The sequence below is a fragment of the Amia ocellicauda genome, chromosome 20 (genome assembly GCF_036373705.1).
Source record: "Amia ocellicauda isolate fAmiCal2 chromosome 20, fAmiCal2.hap1, whole genome shotgun sequence".
Taxonomy (NCBI): domain Eukaryota; kingdom Metazoa; phylum Chordata; class Actinopteri; order Amiiformes; family Amiidae; genus Amia; species Amia ocellicauda.
Genome location: NC_089869.1, coordinates 22,347,666 through 22,366,006, shown reverse-complemented (window position 1 = coordinate 22,366,006; position 18,341 = coordinate 22,347,666). Strand labels below are relative to the sequence as shown.

The window sequence follows — 18,341 nt, the reverse complement described above, 5'->3', positions numbered from 1 at the left end:
CTGATTGGACACGTTTGCACGCACCGCCCATTGGCCAATCAGAGGCTACGTCTTTCGTTGCAAGTGGTAAATGACTTCTTTACAGCAGCTTTCGCGGAATGAAAATAATGAAACTGCACACCGTGTCCGCCATGTTGGCTCCTAGGGGTCCAGTGACTCAGTTGTGATACTCACACCGTGTGCGGAGCCGCAATGGCGTTAGTTTCGCAATGTTGTCTCGCACTCACTAAAGCTGGCTGTAAAGAAAGTGACAGGATGATGTCATCGTTGAAAAACTGCTGCAGTACCAGTCAGTCTGCAGTAAAGAAAAAAGCCATTTTAAAAAATGTTTTTGTTGAAATATGCAATGCAACTTTGCAGAGCTTTAACAGTGGAAACAATGTGCGTGCAATGCGTTTTTAAACACAACGGATCGTTTCTGCCATGCACTTTTAACGAAACCTTTTTAATGCAATGATTTGTTTACGGTTATAGCTGTAAACACGAGTGGCTCTTATGAGTTAATGAGGCACGTGTAGCCGTTTGCACAATCACAATTCGTCTCTAAATGAAAGACTGACTCATATAACCAGCTATTGTGACCTTCGAAAAAGTTGAAAAGCCCAGTATGATAGTCCAACTTTATCCAGAATATGACCTTTCTCTTGCACACAAGAGATGACAGGAATATGCCAAATGCTCTAAGCACTTAGAAGTAAGTAAATGTTAAAGAGAGTTGAAACAGTATTATCCTTTACAATATTTCAGTTGTAGTATTAGTGTAGGAACTGAGACTGGAAAGGTCATAGTAGAGTCACCAAACCAGACTGTTCATAAAGTATTCAGCTCATAATGCCTTTGTGTTACATAGTAGGGCCAATTTATTTCAGAGGAACACAGGTGAAATTGCTTAACAGGGTTTATATCACGATATAAACGTTTTACACAAGAAAAACAACGGATGTAGCAAGTCAATAGATGTGTAGTGCATTATGTTTTTTCAGAATTAGATAAAATCTTATGATCTTGTCAGTTATATGCTACTGAATCTGATAAAAGCAAAAGTACCATATGGGTGTAGATTTAAATGTGTCAGACGAGCTGGAGATATGACGTGTAACATCATTGATCTATTCATTAAGCCTATAATTACATGGTAACTGTTTAGTTGTTGGAGAGAGAGAGAGAGAGAGAGAGAGAGAGAGAGAGAGAGAGAGAGAGAGAGAAAGAAAAAGAAATCAGGGGAAAATGCATGAGTTATGTCACACAATGTTCAGTCAACAAAAGTTCAAAGCAGGTTTTGTAACAGGATCCTGGGCAAGACTGGCACAGCTCCCACTCCAGTCATTTCGGGAAGGTTATAGCTTTCAAATCACAAAGGTATAATGCACATTAAGTACGTCCGCGTTAAAATCAATATTATGAGTTTGCCTCTTGGTGCCCATTGGGTGATAACATAAAAATAGCCTCGTAGGAGTAATACAAAATAATTAATATTATATTGTTTAATAGCTGAGATCCTTATTCCAATGGGTGATCTCAGCAAAAGCTAAAGCCGTCCTGCTAGACTGTACAGATGTGTTTGCGGTGTCAGTGAGAGTTTCTAAATCGCGGTGTCCCACAGACACGATCCTCCCACTATAAGCGCCGCTTGTTTGCAGCGGTCCATGTTTTTCCGCACAGGCGCAGAACACCCGGCCGTGACGTCACACACAAAATGGCAGCCTACTTGAGCCGGTTGAATCACATTGCCCTCCACGTTACGAGCGGCGAGAAAATAGCGCACGACCTGATCTCTAAATTCAAATTCAACCTCTTCGCGGCGAGGCAGACGGACAAAGCCAGGCAGCTCGCCTTGCGGAAGGGATCGGCCGTGTTCGTGGTCAACGAGAGATTGGCCCAGCCTGCCCGTGGGCTGCAGCGGGGGCCAGCCGGGCAGACACAGGCACTGCGACATGCCCAGAGAGTCGGGCACCAGAGTGACTCCGACTTCCTGTACGACGTGGACCCCGGCTACGCTGTCGACACGGCGTGCAACGTGTGTTTTGAGGTGCGGGACGTGGAGGGGTCGCACGGCCGGCTCCGGGGCCAGGGCTGCCACATCCTGATCCCGCCCACACGGGTGCAGGACGACGCGGGACACGTCACCTACTCGGTGGTCAAGTCTGTGGTGGGCAACGTGTGTCACACGCTGATCGACAGGAGCAAATACCGAGGTCGCTTCCTGCCCGGGTTTCGGGAGGTCCCACACTCGGGGGGTGGTGGTGATGGTGGTGATGATGATGGTGGTGGTGGTGGTTCAGACAAGTGCCAGGTCTCGCATTTCGACCACATCACCTACGCCTGTCCCCGGAGGAGCACCGCACAGGTCATGCGCTGGTACGAGAAGCACTTCGGCTTCCAGAGGTTTTTCATCAACAGGTGAGACATGTGGACAGTCACGTACTGCGGCACCTGCCACACTGTTTATAATGGTCAGCCACAGTTAGTATGAAGGAAACACTGCAGGAGGTGTAGGAAGTTGGGGACAGACTGTAGGATACATCAACAACCCAAACCCTATGTAAACAAGGAGATCAGGATTTTAAACGAGTGTAACAACGCAGAATTGTGTTATAAGTGAATAGGTCGTGTGAACAGTGTCTCTGATTGTATAAGATATGTAATCTTGTGCAGTGTGGGTGCGCGAAATGACTTCTCTTATACAATAAGATACCCTTATTATCAATCACACTTGTAAGTAGTAGACACACACATCTTTACAGTGCATTTCATTTAAAAATCAACCCTCTTTCTCTGCCCGGTAAGTGAATCATTTTTAAATCCTGACAATTCTCTGCACAGGATGACATTTCCACAAGATAAGAGGTGTAGGAGATTTGGAAATATCCAATTTATATGTTTTTTTTAAGTGTATGTATTAGAACAGAGCAGTTTTACAAGCGGATCACTCAGCTAAGTGTCGGTGTCTAACTGTCTCTGTTCCCGAGCAGGAATGAGGATCCAGAGGAGGGTTTTGTTGTGGACCAGGAGGGTATAGGTCTGCGTCTGACAGCCATGCAATATTGGAAATGCAGCGAAGTCGGCATGGTGCTCCCGTTCTCCGACACCAAAGAGACGGACTGCAAGTTTGTTGTGGCCGAGTCTCTGCCAGACCAAGGTAGGACACTGCGAGGAAACAGCCCTGCATTTAATGCGTCCAGAAGGAAAACACGTCCACTCCCTGCCATCAAGGGCCTCCTATCACAATCCTGGCAAACCACAAAGACCACAAGCTTTATGTGGGAGCTTTCTACCCGAATTTAAACCAAACCAAGCAGCGCCGGTCCATTGCATCATAGTAAACAAATGTGGGAAGGACCCCAGCGGAGGAGAGACGTGTCCAGTACGTTTGCTCAGACAGGATCCCTCCTCGGTGTTGTGTGTGTCAGACGGCATCAGACGGTTTGTGTTGTGTGTGTTCCTCCAGGGACCAACCAAGTGGACAGCTTCCTCGAGCAGCATGGGGGCCCTGGCATCCAGCACGTGGGTCTGTACACCCCCGACATCGTCCCCACCGCCCACACCCTGGCTCAGGCCGGAGTGCACTTCGTCTCCCCCCCGCCTGCCTACTACACTGAGGTGAGCCCCAGCGCGTCAGGACTGCACCTGTTTTTCTGATGCTGTGTGGAAAGAAAACGGACTATAATCGCACGTTTTGTTCGGGGGCATTTGGGCAGGTGGGGAAGCGGCAGGAGATTGTAGAGGCAGGTCATGACCCCCAGGTGCTGGCCGAGAACGGGATCCTCCTGGACACAGATTTGCACGAGGAGCATCCCGAGCCCATCTCGCCCTGTCGGGACTCGTCCCATCCGAACAAAAGGTGACGTTGTCTGCCCTGTAGACGGCCATTGTCTGACATTGTGTTAACGAGTTAATAATCTATACCAGAAACAGCCAATGTGATATCATAATTTGCATCTCAGGTTCCTTGCTTGTGTCATATCCTGTTCTGCTCACGCCCTTTTGTGGCTTCTGAGGTGCTGTGCGTAGGATTGACAAGGACACAACTTGTTCAGACCAACGCACAGCAGTCATCAGAGGAACGGCACTTACAAAGCCTGTTTCCTTAACTATCGACTCCAATATTATCGTCGGCAGACACAGCCCTTTAATTACTGTAATTTCCTGTAATGGAACATAATCTTATCTCCATTAAGAAAGAGAGACTACTTGTAATTGCCCTTTCGATCTTAATTTTGAATCCCTGCCAGGGCAAGGAACGCTGCCTGGAGCAGCAGTGAAACTGATCAGGGTGTCGCCCTCGCATCTACGCAGGGTGTGAAGACCCTTAAGCCCCCTGTGGTGACCGATCTTTGCCTCTGTTTCCCCCCCCCCCACAGATACCTGCTACAGGTTTTCACCAAACCCATTTTTGCCGAAGATACTCTCTTCCTGGAGCTGATTGAGCGCCGAGGGGCGACAGGGTTCGGCGAAGGGAACATCCGCGCTCTGTGGAGATCGGTGCAGGCCTACATGGAGAGCGAGGGGAAGACAAAGCAGGGATAGGAGGCTGGGGCCGGGGGCCGCGAAGAATACTACAATCCACAGCAAGAATAAACAAAGATTTATCACTAAAAAGCACTTTTAAAGACCTGTTTTCCATCATATCAATTCAGTCCCCATACCCTCTATAGTACCTAAAAGAGTGCATTTTGTATTTAGAAATAAGTTTGTGTAAACTGATGTTATTTATTTTTTTAAAGCTCTAAATTTGCTTGTTTTTCTGCAATGTTTTTTCATACTGCTGGCCATATGCTGTTTGAAATCATAACTTTTGGGCATGTCTGGACACTGGGGAGGGGGGTAGGTCACAGCCTCTGCCAGAAGCGCCAGAAGCACCAAAACCCCTCGTACGGCGCACCGATAATTTCACTCCCTTGATGTGCGTTCAGTAGAATGCAAATACACTCCAAACCATGACCTTTCAGCTCAGAAGACACCACTAGCCTCTTATTCTTTATTTCTCTTCTTTCAAAAAAGTGATTTGAAGTGCCTCAATTCAAACTGCACCAGGGTTCAACATCCCTGATCACGCACTGTGATTTCACCAGATCAATAATGCGTTTAATTAGTACAGCTTAAGTGTTGTCTTTACCAGCTGGCCATGTACAGTTGCCTATACAACTGTGCCTCTCTAGATTTTTCGTTTTTTCTCTCCAACACAGGAGATATTAAAGGGTGAGATTGTGTACACCTTTATAGTAAGGAACGCACTGAAATATCCCACTGGTTTCCCAATCAGCCCAGTTATTGGCATCGCTCCCGTCAGCGTCAGTACTTCCCAAATAAAGACTACTTTTGTTGGTAAACTTTTGTGCCGTCGTTGATTGACCAAACGGGCTTTTAAGATAATTGGAAAAAACATTACAGTAGTGAGTGATGCATTAGTAGATTCACTGCCGCTGTAAACATCAGTGGCTATTAAAGCTGGTAAATGGGGCAGAGGAAGCGATCGATATGTTGTCCTCAGATAAATATCAGATTCCAGAGAGGGTATAAGTATAAGGAGCTCCATGGTTCTGCTCCCGGTTTGCCGAAATCAATCAACCCATTTTTCTTGCAGAGCAGTAATACATTTAAAAAGGTAGGAAGCACAATGTGCATCTGAGCCCTGATCATTACACAACGCACACACTGTTGGCCTATACTGACCACCTAGACAGGTCAGTGTTTATGCCAGATGACTCTCCTCTCACCCCAGACATCACTGCAACATGACTTTGGGTGTATTATTCTCCTCTCAAAATTAGCATTCGTGTAGTTTTGGCTAATATACATAATATGTTCAGTATCCTGTAATACAGTGATTCCCAAACTGGGGGCACAAGACCCTTTATGGGGGGCGCAGGGAAAGAGCTGAACGGGTAAAACGTGAAGGGGATCTGACAGCCGTTGATTGCCACCACGCTGAAATTGCATTGGATAATCTTATTTCTTTTGCATCGACCTATCTCTATGAAACGACTTTTTCCACACTTACACACATTAAAAACAAACTGTACTGTCCCGACTAATAAGAGTGTAAATCAGTTCTCGGTTATTGGATTATTCCATATCCAGTCATGGCCAATCAGAATAGAGGATTGACAGGTAGCAGTGTCTGTGAAAGCCACTAATGGGTAGTAAGAATAACTTGCAGCTCCAAAATGTCAACAAGTCGTGGGAGACATGGGGGGGTGGGGGTGGGGGGCGTGAGCTGTGACTCAATTGTTTTTGGGGGGGGGGGGGGCGCTACCCAGAAAGTTTGGGAACCGCTGCTGTAATAGATACTGGCATTTATCACCATAGGCGGCATAAGTGACCAAATTAGCAGTTGTGTTCAAAACGCAGTGCGTCCGTGCCATCCATGCCACTTCTACAAACATACATAAACCATGAGGGGGAAATCAGAGCAGACCACGTGAACCAAATAACCAATGTTTACTTTATTACTCCATACAAATCAAGTTGAGGCTGAAATCAAAACTTCTGTGGAAAAACACGTTCCAATAGTGGATGCAGCCCCCGTCGCCTCTCTCTCAGTAAACACTCGGGTACTTTGTCATCCGACTTTGTGCTTGGGAATGAATCAGCCCCAGAGTCTCTGTCCAGTGTCAGTCCTTCATCGAGTCCTACAGTGCTCAAACGGCCAGCAGGGACCTCCCGCCTTTCTGATTCGGTGATATAATTGTAGAAACGGAAGGCACCAGAGCTGTGAGAAGTGTTTGTCCTTGTGGTTGTGGTAGTTGTCGTTTCCTTTGCGATTCACGTCTCTTTCCCGTCCTTGAAATCGGAGCCCTGACTCGGCGATCCAGGAAGGCCTGTGCGTTATGAACGCGTACCATCGGTAGCAAACTGGGTCAAACAACTGGAGGTCTGCAAGAGCTTCCCTTTCAACACCCACAGAACAGAAACTCTCTTTCCTAAACAGGAGCACATAGTATTAGTTGTAGTAGTAGTAGTAGTAGTAGTAGTAGTAGTAGTACAAGCAGGAGATATGCAGACTTCCCTGCTTATGGTGCTAGCTTTCAAAGTTTCACCCGCGGGTGTCATGATCTACTTAACGCTTATTCTGCAGATCTCACACATTGCACAAAACACCGAGCTTGGCAGCCCCCCAAATGTTAAAGCATACAGATTTGTGGCACAACATAACTATCGGTAAAGCATGAGAAAAATATAAAAGTTTGCAAATTAAGTGCACCAAACAGCGCGTCGTGTCAGCGTGAGTGGAGAAGATCGAGAGATTTACATTGTGCTGTGGTATCGACAACCCAGTTGCTTTACATCACTAAAATAACATTCTCCCAAATCTCAATTGGTGAAGGAAACAGGCAACACATTATTAATAAAAGAGACTAATCGATGTTAAGAAAACAAACAAAACAAACCTGCCAATGACAGTCCTGCTCACATAAATAGTCTTGAAACGTGCAAGCTAAAGCAAGTATAATATATATATATTTTTTCTTTGTTCTGATCAGGCTTCGTTAAACCAAACGTCACTGACTAACCACTAATTTGGCTCATTTAAAACAAAACGAAGGTGAAGGCCGCACACAACTTTGTTTTCCTCTTAAATAAATGTAAAAAGAAGGCAAAATAGTGCAAGAGGTAATGGTATGATTTGATTATCTAGGTCATTAACAGACAGCAGACCCATTGAGGAAGGGCAGGTTGTGTTCCTGGCACAACCAAACCTAGCCTCAATGTGGCACCGACCGACCGGAAGGGTTTAATTCGTTTTCATTTTCTCAAGCAGCCTTTTTACATAAAAGTAACTCCCCTCCCCAAAGAAACAATAAAACTGTAAAAGCCCCTCCGTTCCCCCGGGCGGCGCCGGCCTCGCTCTCCGGGCTGCGCTGGAGTCCCGCCTTCCCACGGATGGGGACCAAATTTAAAACAAACCAAAACACAAACATTCCCCAGAGCCGTGTGCTCCTCTTCTACGCGTCCTGTTGTCATGCGGTCAACATTGAGAAGTTAAATCCTCTGTCCTTTTCTCAAACGGATAAATCCCTCATCCGGTTCAGAACCCCCTCCCCTCCCATCTGGCAGCACAGGTCGGCGCTCAGATCTGAGAGGTCTGCGAGCTGCGGGCGTCTCCGTCGGGCCTCAGGGCAGCCGGCCGCCCCTGGGCTGTCGCCAGCACTTCCCCGTCGGATGACTCTGAGGGCCCCTGGGTCGAGATCTCCGGCTCACTGCTGCTGTCCTCTTCCTCCTCTTCGTCACCGTCCTCCTGTCCGGCCGCCCGCCTGTCCGAGGAGTCAGTGCTGGACCCGTCCCCGTTCCCTGAGTACTCCGCACCGGCGCCGTGGCTGATCGGCAGGCTGGGCAGGGGCGCGTGGTCCGAGGAGCCCACCGCCTGAGGGCGGGGCAGAAGCACCGTGCTGGGCTCTGAGCTGCCCGCTACTGGGGCGTCCCGGGGAACCATATCTGCGTACGGGGGAGGCGTGTCCGAGGGGCCGGGTCTCTCCGGGCCGGGCCTCTCCGGTGCTGCCTCAGGGAATACAACCCTGGAGGTGGGGGGAAGCTCTGAGTCCGAGTCCTCGACTGTTTCTGCCACTGCTGCCGCTGCCGCCACTTCCTGGATTCCTGGGAGACAAAAACAAGAGTTGAGTCCCAGGCTGGAAGAGACCAGAGTTGAGGCTACAGAGCGTTTGAGGCTATTGATACTTTTCCCATAATTGTTCTAACGGAGAAAAGAAAAACACAGCGTCTGTAATTCTGCAGAATATTGCCTCGGTTCCATTGACTTAAGCGTCCGTGCCGTGCCATGCCATGATGTGCCGGATGCGTCCCAGAGCTTTATGCCCCGTTTCCACTAGCCATGCTCAGCTGCACCTCCGCCTGTGCCCGGACTAGTTTTAGGAGGCACAGTTTCGTACATCTTATCAGCTGAGTCCCAAACTGGTCCGGGTCAGTACTGTGACGTCCCTGACGCAGCCTGACACAGCGCATCTGCATTCTGAAATTGTAACTACAGTAATGGTGGCCGCTCTCGATGCGATAGAAAAGGTATTTTTAAAGGAATCCCATTTTCTACTTTTGAATATCTGGTATAACTTATAAGACTGTTAGATATAGTAAAAACATTTCAGCTCAAAGTTTATTGCACTTTAATGTTACCGGTATTTCAGCCTCCAGTTTAAAACACTAAATCCCAGAGTGCCGAGTGTCCCAGACTGTGTTTTGACCTTTCGTGTCTCACAGTCACTTTCTAAGGCAGCTTGACCCACGAGTGGAAACGCTGCCGGCACAACGTACGTGCAGTTACAGCATGGCCACGCTGAGGTGCACCTGAACAGGGCCAGTGGAAACGGGATATAACCTGACAGTAGTAGTGACTAGTGTGCCCCCTGGCTGCCAATATGAGACACTGAAATGATCACCAAAGTCATTTTAATGTTGGAAAACACAAGCTTTGGTTTACCTGCAGAATTACATTGAGTTTTCCAGGAAACAAATACATTCTGTTCCCAAACACTTACTTCTCTCTTCCTCTTCGCTTTTCCTTTTCCTGAGAGTGATCTGCTGTTTCAGTTTGTTCACTTCGTCTTGAATCTTTTCTTTGACACTTTCGCTCTGCTCCACCTCGGCGCAGACCGCCTGAAACACAGCGCGACAACTATTTCACTGCATGGACTCAAGACCCCCAATATAAAGCATGGTGGGATTCCAGCGCTCCCCACTTCTGGTACATGTGACTGAGAGGGGAGAGGACATGGGGAGGACAGGATTTCTGGGCAAGAATTCAAGGTAATTAACATTAAACACACAGGTTCATACTTCTTAAAACATGAGCAAGACTGACGCTTAACTACAATTTGCATCATCACAGCCTCAAGAATCTCTACACAGACGTCTGTGTAAAAAGGGAAAAAGATTCTGCCTCACATCTAAACAAGGCCGCCCTCTGTTGACCGAAGTGGAGATGGGATACCTGGCGACACAGTACAATCTGTCTGCTGCGCAAAACACTTACCTGGACCTTCTCCTGTAACACACTGTACACCTGGAAGATGGTTCTGATGTCCTTCATGACTCCATCCTTGTCAAAGAATTCAGCGCTGTAACAGTATAAAAAAAGAAAGAAAAAAGTCAGTTGCAGTTAAATTCCCAAACTAAAATCTGAAAGCTTCTGGATTCTTCCAACCATTTTGAAGTCTGTTTAAAGCGGGGTGGTGGGGGGATCCTTAAGACAGGACCCTGTGAACGGACTGCTGCTGAGTGCCGAGAAAGATACAAGAAGCTGGAAGAACTTCTTAAAAGTTCAGATTTTCATGCAGGGGACCCCAGACTGACCCTCCTGACATACTAATTAGAAATCACTTAGATCAATCAAGGTCTTTAGTGTCTTTCTCAGTGATCAAACAGGAGCTCCCAATTACTCAATTCATTCAATTTTTATTCCCCAGTTAGGCTTATTTAAGTTTTATTTCTTTACATCTGATAACTTAAAATGTGTCGATGACTCACAAAATACATTCTGGAGTCTGGAGAGGAGTGTTGCATTCCATCCAGTTAATAATTGAATTAGAGCACAGCACAGCACAGCACAGGGGGCTTAATCAGACGAGCAGAAACCCGGTCAAAGGAAACACTCCCAGATGTCGGTTTTACTGCCAGCCTATATTCAATAATGACTTCAATATGCATGTTCTGTGAGCAAGCAGCAAGAAGAAGACCTTTTTCATAAAAACAATCTAACTATCCTTTAATTACAATATCTAACTTGTTATCCTTGTTTTAAACAGCTTCCCCCACTTCAGAAAAACAACACTTTAAACCCTCCCCCCCCCCCCCAAAAAAAAGCATTTCCTTCCAAATGTTCTAAATTTAGAACAATCTCAAAACAGGCTTAGGCCAAAATAGAAATAAGTGATCTCATCTAAGCCTCCCTGGGGAAATAAATCCTTTTGACAAAACTTCCACAGTGAATGGCTCCGAGCCAGGCGCGCGGGACTGGAGCTGTCTGGGTCACAGGCAGAGAGAGAGGACAGCTAGCGACCGAGCATATCACTCTGAGTTAAACTCTTAATATCCATGTTACTAATTACTGGAGGCAAATAAATTACCTATTACATTCAGCAGGCCTTGTGTTGACAAAGTCTGTGGCTCCGGTTGTCCTATAATAAACCGTGCTCTGAAACCCCGAACACGATCTATTCCCCTGAAATGACGTGACTCCGGTATCGGGCCTTTATGTCAGCAGTTGAGTTTAACAGTTTGAGAGACCAGTTCTAGGGACAAGCCTCTGTACTCGTCCGAGTGGCAGCCAGTGTGCCTTGGCCTCCTTTTTGCCTCCCTGCTTCTCAAGCCTCCCCGGGCAGCGCTGGCCTCTCTTACCCGTGCTCCTTGATCACCTTGGCGTAGTTCCACGACGTGTTCGGGACAGAAGACACTTTGTACTCCTGCTGGCTGGTGTTGCCCAGGTTGGGGATGCTGAGAGAAACCCTCTGGTTGTACCTGCTGAAGAGAAACCGAAGTCAGGCGCTCAGGTCTGCAACACCCTTATGAGGGGACCAAATCCACATCTCTCTTTGTTGGTACCTTGGTACCTTGTTGTTTAATGATTTATCTCATGAAAAAATGAACAATTCAACCAGAACAAGCTGTGGGAGCAGGATTAGTTGTTCTAGTAAACAACAACCGCTGGAGGAGGGTGGGGCTGGAAGGACACTGTAAATCCTGCCTGACCTCTCCTCCCCAGTGCCCCGAGTCACCCAACCCTATCCACCCTGCCGTGTAACACACACCACAGCCCCCGAGCCCCGGCCGCCTGAGCTGGGAATCGGAGATCTTAATCCCCAAAGGCAGGAGTCCAGCGACTGACCACTTCAGTGCCCAGAGTGGAGAGTCAAAGGCCAACAGCAGACATCGCTCACGTGGCTGTAATAAAGCTGAAGGCCGATGCCATCCGTGTAGGAGGAAAGTACAATATTTCTGAGGGGTCAGAGGTTACAAAATAAAGTAAAGACCTATTCCTACAGTAAACTTTCATAGGATGACCTGGAGGCACAAATGGAGACATAACGCAGGGGACAGGGGGAGGCGCCGATTCACACAGCGAACCCAAGGGAACCTGAGATATGTAGCCGATGCAAGACACGGTTGGATGAGACCCTGCGATCCGTTAGTCACCAGAATAACCTCCTCCTTTCTTTCTCTAGTCTTAAACTGAGAAAATGGCACAACGCTGCAAGAAGAAGAAATAAAAAAAAAGGCTCCTGGTTTTAATTTCTGCACAAAACAGACAGGCAACCCATTCTCCACCTATTCCTGTAGGCAGTTACAACACGCACACGGTAAATTAATCATGTTGTCCAAGTTGTGTCATTTCACTGCTGCAAGGAGGGGACAAGTGGGTCACAAACACCACGGGGGCTTCCGTCGTTGCGTCGCTCTTTGGGCCGAGGAAATGAGCGCTGAATAAAAACCAGATGAACTTTCACAACATGCCGACACCCAATATACCGAGCAGGCTGTGCCAAAACCCGACGACTCCCACACCACTTTCCATCCTGCCAACTCACCCCCCAGCACTCACTCACTCACTCACTCACTCAGCTGCAGAGAGAGAAAAAAAAAAAAAAAAAAAAAGAGAATAAACATCTCCATCTGGTGGCAGTGTCTGTGTAGCGACAGGAGTCTGGGGGGAGCGCACCCTGCCGAAGCCTACCTTCTGTTGGGTCTGAAGAGCACATACTCAAGCGCGTGCGTAGAGTTATTGGCCGTGGAGATGAAACTGAAGAGGAGGAAGACGAGGTCGGGCATGCCCAGAATGTGGGTCAGCTGCTTGTGGATGATCTGCTCCCTGAAGGACATCTGCTGCTGCGTGTTCCTCCTGAACCGATACCAGCCAATGACGTTCTGCAGGGACACGGCCATTTGTGGTCACTCTTATGAAGTGGGTCAAGGTAAATATATGCACAATTAAAATGAAACTAGGTAGAAATGGACCATACCATGGACAAACAGGACCGAGAGACTTACTTTTCTTCTGTCCTTGAGGATTCTGTTGAGTTTCTCCTCACTGACTTTACCTGCGTAGTCATAAAAGCTGAAATAGAGAACATAAAAAGCAGAATGAAGCTCTTGTTGAGGGGACACATAACCAGACCTACTGCTAGATCTGACAAAGCTTGTTAAAAACGCCACAAAAGCAGCAAGGACAGAGAGACACACACTGGGGTGTGGCCCTGGAGAGGAATGTGCCCTTTACACACAAACAACAGTTTTGAAACTTTCCCGTCATAAACTAATGACCGAGTGAATTCATTCTGGGCTTCCCACTCATATTCAACCGATATACATCTGTTACACAAACAAACTGGCTTCTTACCTAAAAAGATGTGCGCACGGCTCATGGTTATGGACTTCTGTGAAGAGAGTAAATACAGGCAGCGATGATTACAGATCAACACTGGAAACAGATTCGCCCGAGTGGAGCTTATAATCAATAAATTCACACACCCTAACTGCATCAATATTGCCGTGACTCTGGAATGGTTTAGATTACAAGGCAGGGCAGGGATGTATTTAACGGTGTTTAGTCATTGGTTATGGGGCAGTTTTAAGGCCTTCAACTGGAAAGTTATATGTCTTCTAAGTGGCATCAGTTTTTAAAGGCATTTGAGGCAACCAGTCAGGATGTGTGGGTCAGCTCTTCTGTACCAAGAACAAACATGTGGGAGGAAAGAGGCAGGGATCGATTGACAGAGGCCGAGGAAATTACGGGCACTTGGGCCACAGCCAACACTGAATTGCTCTCTCTCAGTGCATTAGTATCGAACCCATTCTCTCTACCTGTAGGAATCTAATCAGCAGCCTGACACTTCAGTGCAAATATAGTCCTTGTCGAATTCATTCAGTTGTACGCATTAACCAATCCACCCCCCACCACCCCTTTATAGACCCAGAACAGTGACTGAACACTAGAAACTACTGTTTCACCAGAAATCATCCTGTAAGAACAGTTTATTTATCCCAACACATTTAACACTTAAATGATTTCATAAACCGGATGGAGGAGCTGTAGAGGGCACATTTTGCTGATCTCCGGGCAGGGTGATTGTTTATAAACCTACACCCACATCTTGGTGAGCTGAAGACCTATGTTTGTGTGCATATTTTCCACAGGGCATTTATGGTCAATAACCCTCAGGCCACAAGGAGGCTGCAATCCCACTGTGCACCAGCAATCAATGGCTGTTTGAATCCACTGAGAAAATCAATAGGGATATATAAATAATGTATAATTCTCTCAAAGTTTCAGCACTGTTTCAAGTTTTAACCAACCACCCACTCATCCTGCTCCCAGTCTAGTCAAATGATACTCAGAAGGGATTTAAACCTTCTTCTTTTGCTCATTAGAAATAGAAGAGAATCTACTCTTTCAAAAGAAACCCCCCGATTGCGCTGTAGGCCGTACCGACTACTTGCAGAAATTCGGTGTTGCTAATCTGCGAATCGCTGATGCTGAAAGTCTCCTCTTGCCTTACTTCTCCTAACAGGAAACCTTCCTGTGGAAAAAACAAACAAAAAAACAATCATTTTAACAGTATACTTCACAGTCTTGGGGGGGGGGAATAACAAAGAAAATACATTTTCAAAATTAGTTTCAAATTTCAAAACGAAATGCATATGCTTCAATAAGTAGCTGTCCCACTGGCTCAGTGTAATATTGTCATTTGTTTAATATAGTCTGCAAAACACACTCACGGTGAATTTGAATTTCTACACACTTTCACCACTTCTCTCATTTTCTTTTATTGCTGTTTTCATTATGTATGTGCTTTGGACGCTTTGTTATAAAAGGTGTCCCTTTGGGGTAAGGAAAAAAGGCTTTAACAGACTTCTTCAGACAGTGCCTATTTGTCAGAAAGGGAGAGCGACTCTGGAGAGACGGATGAATACCACTTGATCTGCCATTATGCTATTCAGTAAAGAGTACCCAGGGATGTTTCCAGGAGAACCACTTCATAAATATGTATTGTTTTGCATTTTTTGTACACAAATCCATAGAATGAAATGCCATTAAGTCTTGTTTTCATACCAAGTCATATCTGGTAAAGTCCCAGACAGTTATGGAATGGTGCAGGCGATTGCAGGAAACCACAGACGTCCCTGCTGACATTTCAAAATACCTAACTGCTTCGGCCAGTGGGTTATTTTGTTGCTCTAAATCATGAAATGATTATTTGTCTAATTTTTGATGCAATATTTTAGGTGAATTGTGTGTGTGTGTGTGTGTGAGAGAGAGAGAGGGGGGGGTGTTATTATGAGGTCATTATTCAGAGGAAAGACGGTAAACATTAAAATGACTAGGAGGCATACTAGTGTGGAAAATAGATACACAAGGAAGTATTCAGAATTTGTAATCTTACATTAATATGCATGTGGAAGGTCTCTTATGATATATGCACCCATGTATTTTCTCTGCTCGAACTCCCAAGATAAAATGTCTGATTTATTATTGAGTATTTTCTAACTACAAACAGAAACGGTACCAAATGCGATTATACATTACATCATTATATAATTCATTGCGTTCATACATATCTAATGAATTAAAACCAATACATACATAAATCAAACACTTAAGTAAGACAGAGAGATTTAATTGTATCGATAGTGCGCTCTGAACATATGCGTCTAAACTTATTAGGTGACGTAATGTTATAAACCAAACGTCATCGTGTGACGCACAGATTCCTGTTCTCGCTTCCCGTAAGGAAACGATTCGTTTCAAATAACGCCTAATATTGTACAGTAACCACAGCACAAGCAAAAAGCAACACCAAATAGAAACGGATTAAATAGAGAGTATGGCTACAGAAACAAGTATGTAACGACAATGCTTCGTATTAAAAAGACACCCTGGACGAGATGTTGTATTACAGTAAGTATGACAAGTATTTCCGTGTTAAATCACTATAAACAGCTGAGCTTTAAATGTCAACACAATCTACGCCTTGGTCTCCGTGAACCCCTGTCCCAACAGACCGCTTTTAAAAGATGTCCGCATGTGTCCTGGGGGTGGTGGGGTGGTGTGGGACATGCAAACAACCCCAGACAATCCCGGCTCACAGCTATGACAGGCGCACCAAAAACATCCGTCCCTCAACTGATGGCTTTAAATTGGCAACCAAAACACCCCCCGGAGAAAGAACCAGAGCCCGCAGGAGTTCTCCACCAGCACCCACTTATCCAGCAAACCAGCCCACATAAGGCTCGCAGAGCCCCAGGCAGCCCTAGCCGCGACTGGCTTCACACCGATACAGGAAGACGTCTCTGTGCCGAGACAGTCCGGCCCCACACGGCGACAGGGGGCCGCCGCGACACACGACCCCGCGGCGGCCCGGCGGGACGCCCTCTCCCCGGTCTGCGTCTGCGGTCCGGGGGTACCTACGTGATCCGAGTTGCTGTTGGCGCTGTGATAACACACCGAACTGAAAGTGTAGCCCGAAATGGAAGCCGCCATGATGGAAACATCCCCACCTATCCCACAAGCCCCCGCGGCCGCCGAGCCCTCTGCGAGCCAAAAACATCCGGGATACCGCTGGGGCTCTCGGGAATTGTAGTCCCTTCCATGTCTTTAATGAATACCGTGTTATTTATTCACCCATCCTTATTAAAGCCGGTCACATTAAATAGTGCTGACACCGGATTCTAATGGAAACTCACTGGTCAAAAAGATACTGGAATTAAAACTATCAAATGGCGTGTTATTACAAAGTTAAAGCACTTGGGGAGCGCACATGTGTATTGATTCAGGTTATATCTACATACAACAGAAGAAATTGAACGGGATGGTGTACGAAACGAGACAGACCGTTGTTTATTTTAATGATTATGCATCAAAGTGCATTGTACCCGCGGCCGTATGGACAAAGATCCTCTGTTTAAATGTTATCACCTGGCCTGACAGAGTGCTGGCAGATGCACAGCCGTGATGGTGGTCCTTCAGAAAAGGCAGTTTCCCTGAGAGCCCGTGAGCCGCATGCGTGCCCGGCAGACACTGGGACGAGGCCTGGTGACTTTGGACATGTCCCAGTGTTTGAGCCAGTCCTACTCAGTTTGATTGTGTCCTGCTCCGGTGAAAACCTACTGGAGCTGCAGACAGAAATGGCTTTGTATCATATCATCCCAATTAACATTGCATGTGTTTAAAGTATAGACAGGAGTACACAGTTATGTATTAGTTCTCACCATTTCGGATGCAATTCCTTTAATAAGTTGTTTTATCCCATCAATCAGTAATGACTTCTTCCATACTACAGATCTTTAGTTTGTCAGTGCTGGTATTTGATAGAATGCCTAAAAAATTCCCAAACCTATTTCACCCTATGTATGTATGTATGTATTTATTTATTTATTTCAGTTAAATATATCCTAGTAAATGACATCTGTCTTAAAAGTTAAACTTCTTGATAACAAGATGTTGATATATTTTATTTTAGTTAAATACAATTCAATTACTTATTCTGCCTTAAAAGCGCATAAGAAGTTAAACTTAAGATGGTTATATATACATTTTTGCATGTCAAGATAATTTTGTAAAAATCCTAATAACTTTACAGATCTTTATTGTAAAGGGTTTAAACAATGTTTTCCAATGCTTGTTCAATGAACCATAAACAATTAATGAACATGCACCTGTGGAACGGTTGTTAAGACATTAACAGCTTACAGACGGTAGGCAATTAAGGTCACAGTTATAAAAACTTAGGAAACTAAAGAGACCTTTCTACTGACTCTGAAAAACACCAAAATAAAGATGCCCAGGGTCCCTGCTCATCTGTGTGAACGTGCCTTAGGCATGCTGCAAGGAGGCATTAGGACTGCAGACGTTGCCAGGGCAATAAACTGCAATGTCTGTACTGTGAGACGCCTAAGACAGCGCTACAGGGAGAAAGGAAGGACAGCTAATCATCCTCGCAGTGGCAGACCACGTGTAACAACACCTGAACAGGATCAGTACATCCAAATATCACACCTCCGGAATAGGTACAGGATGGCAACGACAGCTGCCCGAGTCACACCAGGAACGCACAATCCCTCCATCAGTGCTCAGACTGTGCACAATCGGCTGAGAGAGGCTGGACAGACATCACCGGCAACGTCGCCTATGGGCACAAACCCACCTGCGCTGATTTCGTGATTTCCTGCAAGACAGGAATGTCAGTGTCTGCCATGGCCAGCGAAGAGCTCAGATCTCAATCCCATTGAGCACATCTGGGACCTGTTGAATCGGAGGGTGAGGGCTAGGGCCATTCCCCCCAGAAATGCCCGGGAACTTGCACGTGCCTTGGTGGAAGAGTGGGGTAACATCTCAC

The 18,341-nt window shown here is 46.2% G+C and overlaps 2 protein-coding genes across 3 annotated transcripts; one reads left to right on the top strand and one right to left on the bottom strand.

Annotated features, from left to right (window-relative positions):
• The first annotated feature begins 1,654 nt into the window (after positions 1-1,654).
• On the top strand, positions 1,655-5,330 carry hpdl (4-hydroxyphenylpyruvate dioxygenase-like). The gene is made up of 5 exons (XM_066693427.1): positions 1,655-2,400; positions 2,973-3,139; positions 3,449-3,600; positions 3,699-3,841; positions 4,362-5,330. Exons 1-5 carry the CDS (start codon positions 1,697-1,699, stop codon positions 4,525-4,527), a joined length of 1,332 nt encoding a protein of 443 aa, XP_066549524.1. The 5' UTR covers positions 1,655-1,696; the 3' UTR covers positions 4,528-5,330.
• A 1,096-nt stretch (positions 5,331-6,426) lies between these two features.
• Positions 6,427-16,506, bottom strand: abraxas2 (abraxas 2, BRISC complex subunit). Of its 2 annotated transcripts, none has more exons than XM_066693203.1 (9): positions 16,415-16,506; positions 14,435-14,525; positions 13,346-13,382; positions 12,997-13,063; positions 12,683-12,873; positions 11,350-11,472; positions 9,986-10,070; positions 9,492-9,609; positions 6,427-8,595 (listed from the first exon to the last, which is right to left on the bottom strand). In XM_066693203.1, exons 1-9 carry the CDS (start codon positions 16,484-16,486, stop codon positions 8,072-8,074), a joined length of 1,308 nt encoding a protein of 435 aa, XP_066549300.1. In that variant the 5' UTR covers positions 16,487-16,506; the 3' UTR covers positions 6,427-8,071. The 2 variants fall into 2 exon arrangements, with proteins under 2 accessions (XP_066549300.1, XP_066549301.1); XM_066693204.1 differs by having other exon boundaries at positions 11,350-11,469.
• Positions 16,507-18,341: the final 1,835 nt, after the last annotated feature.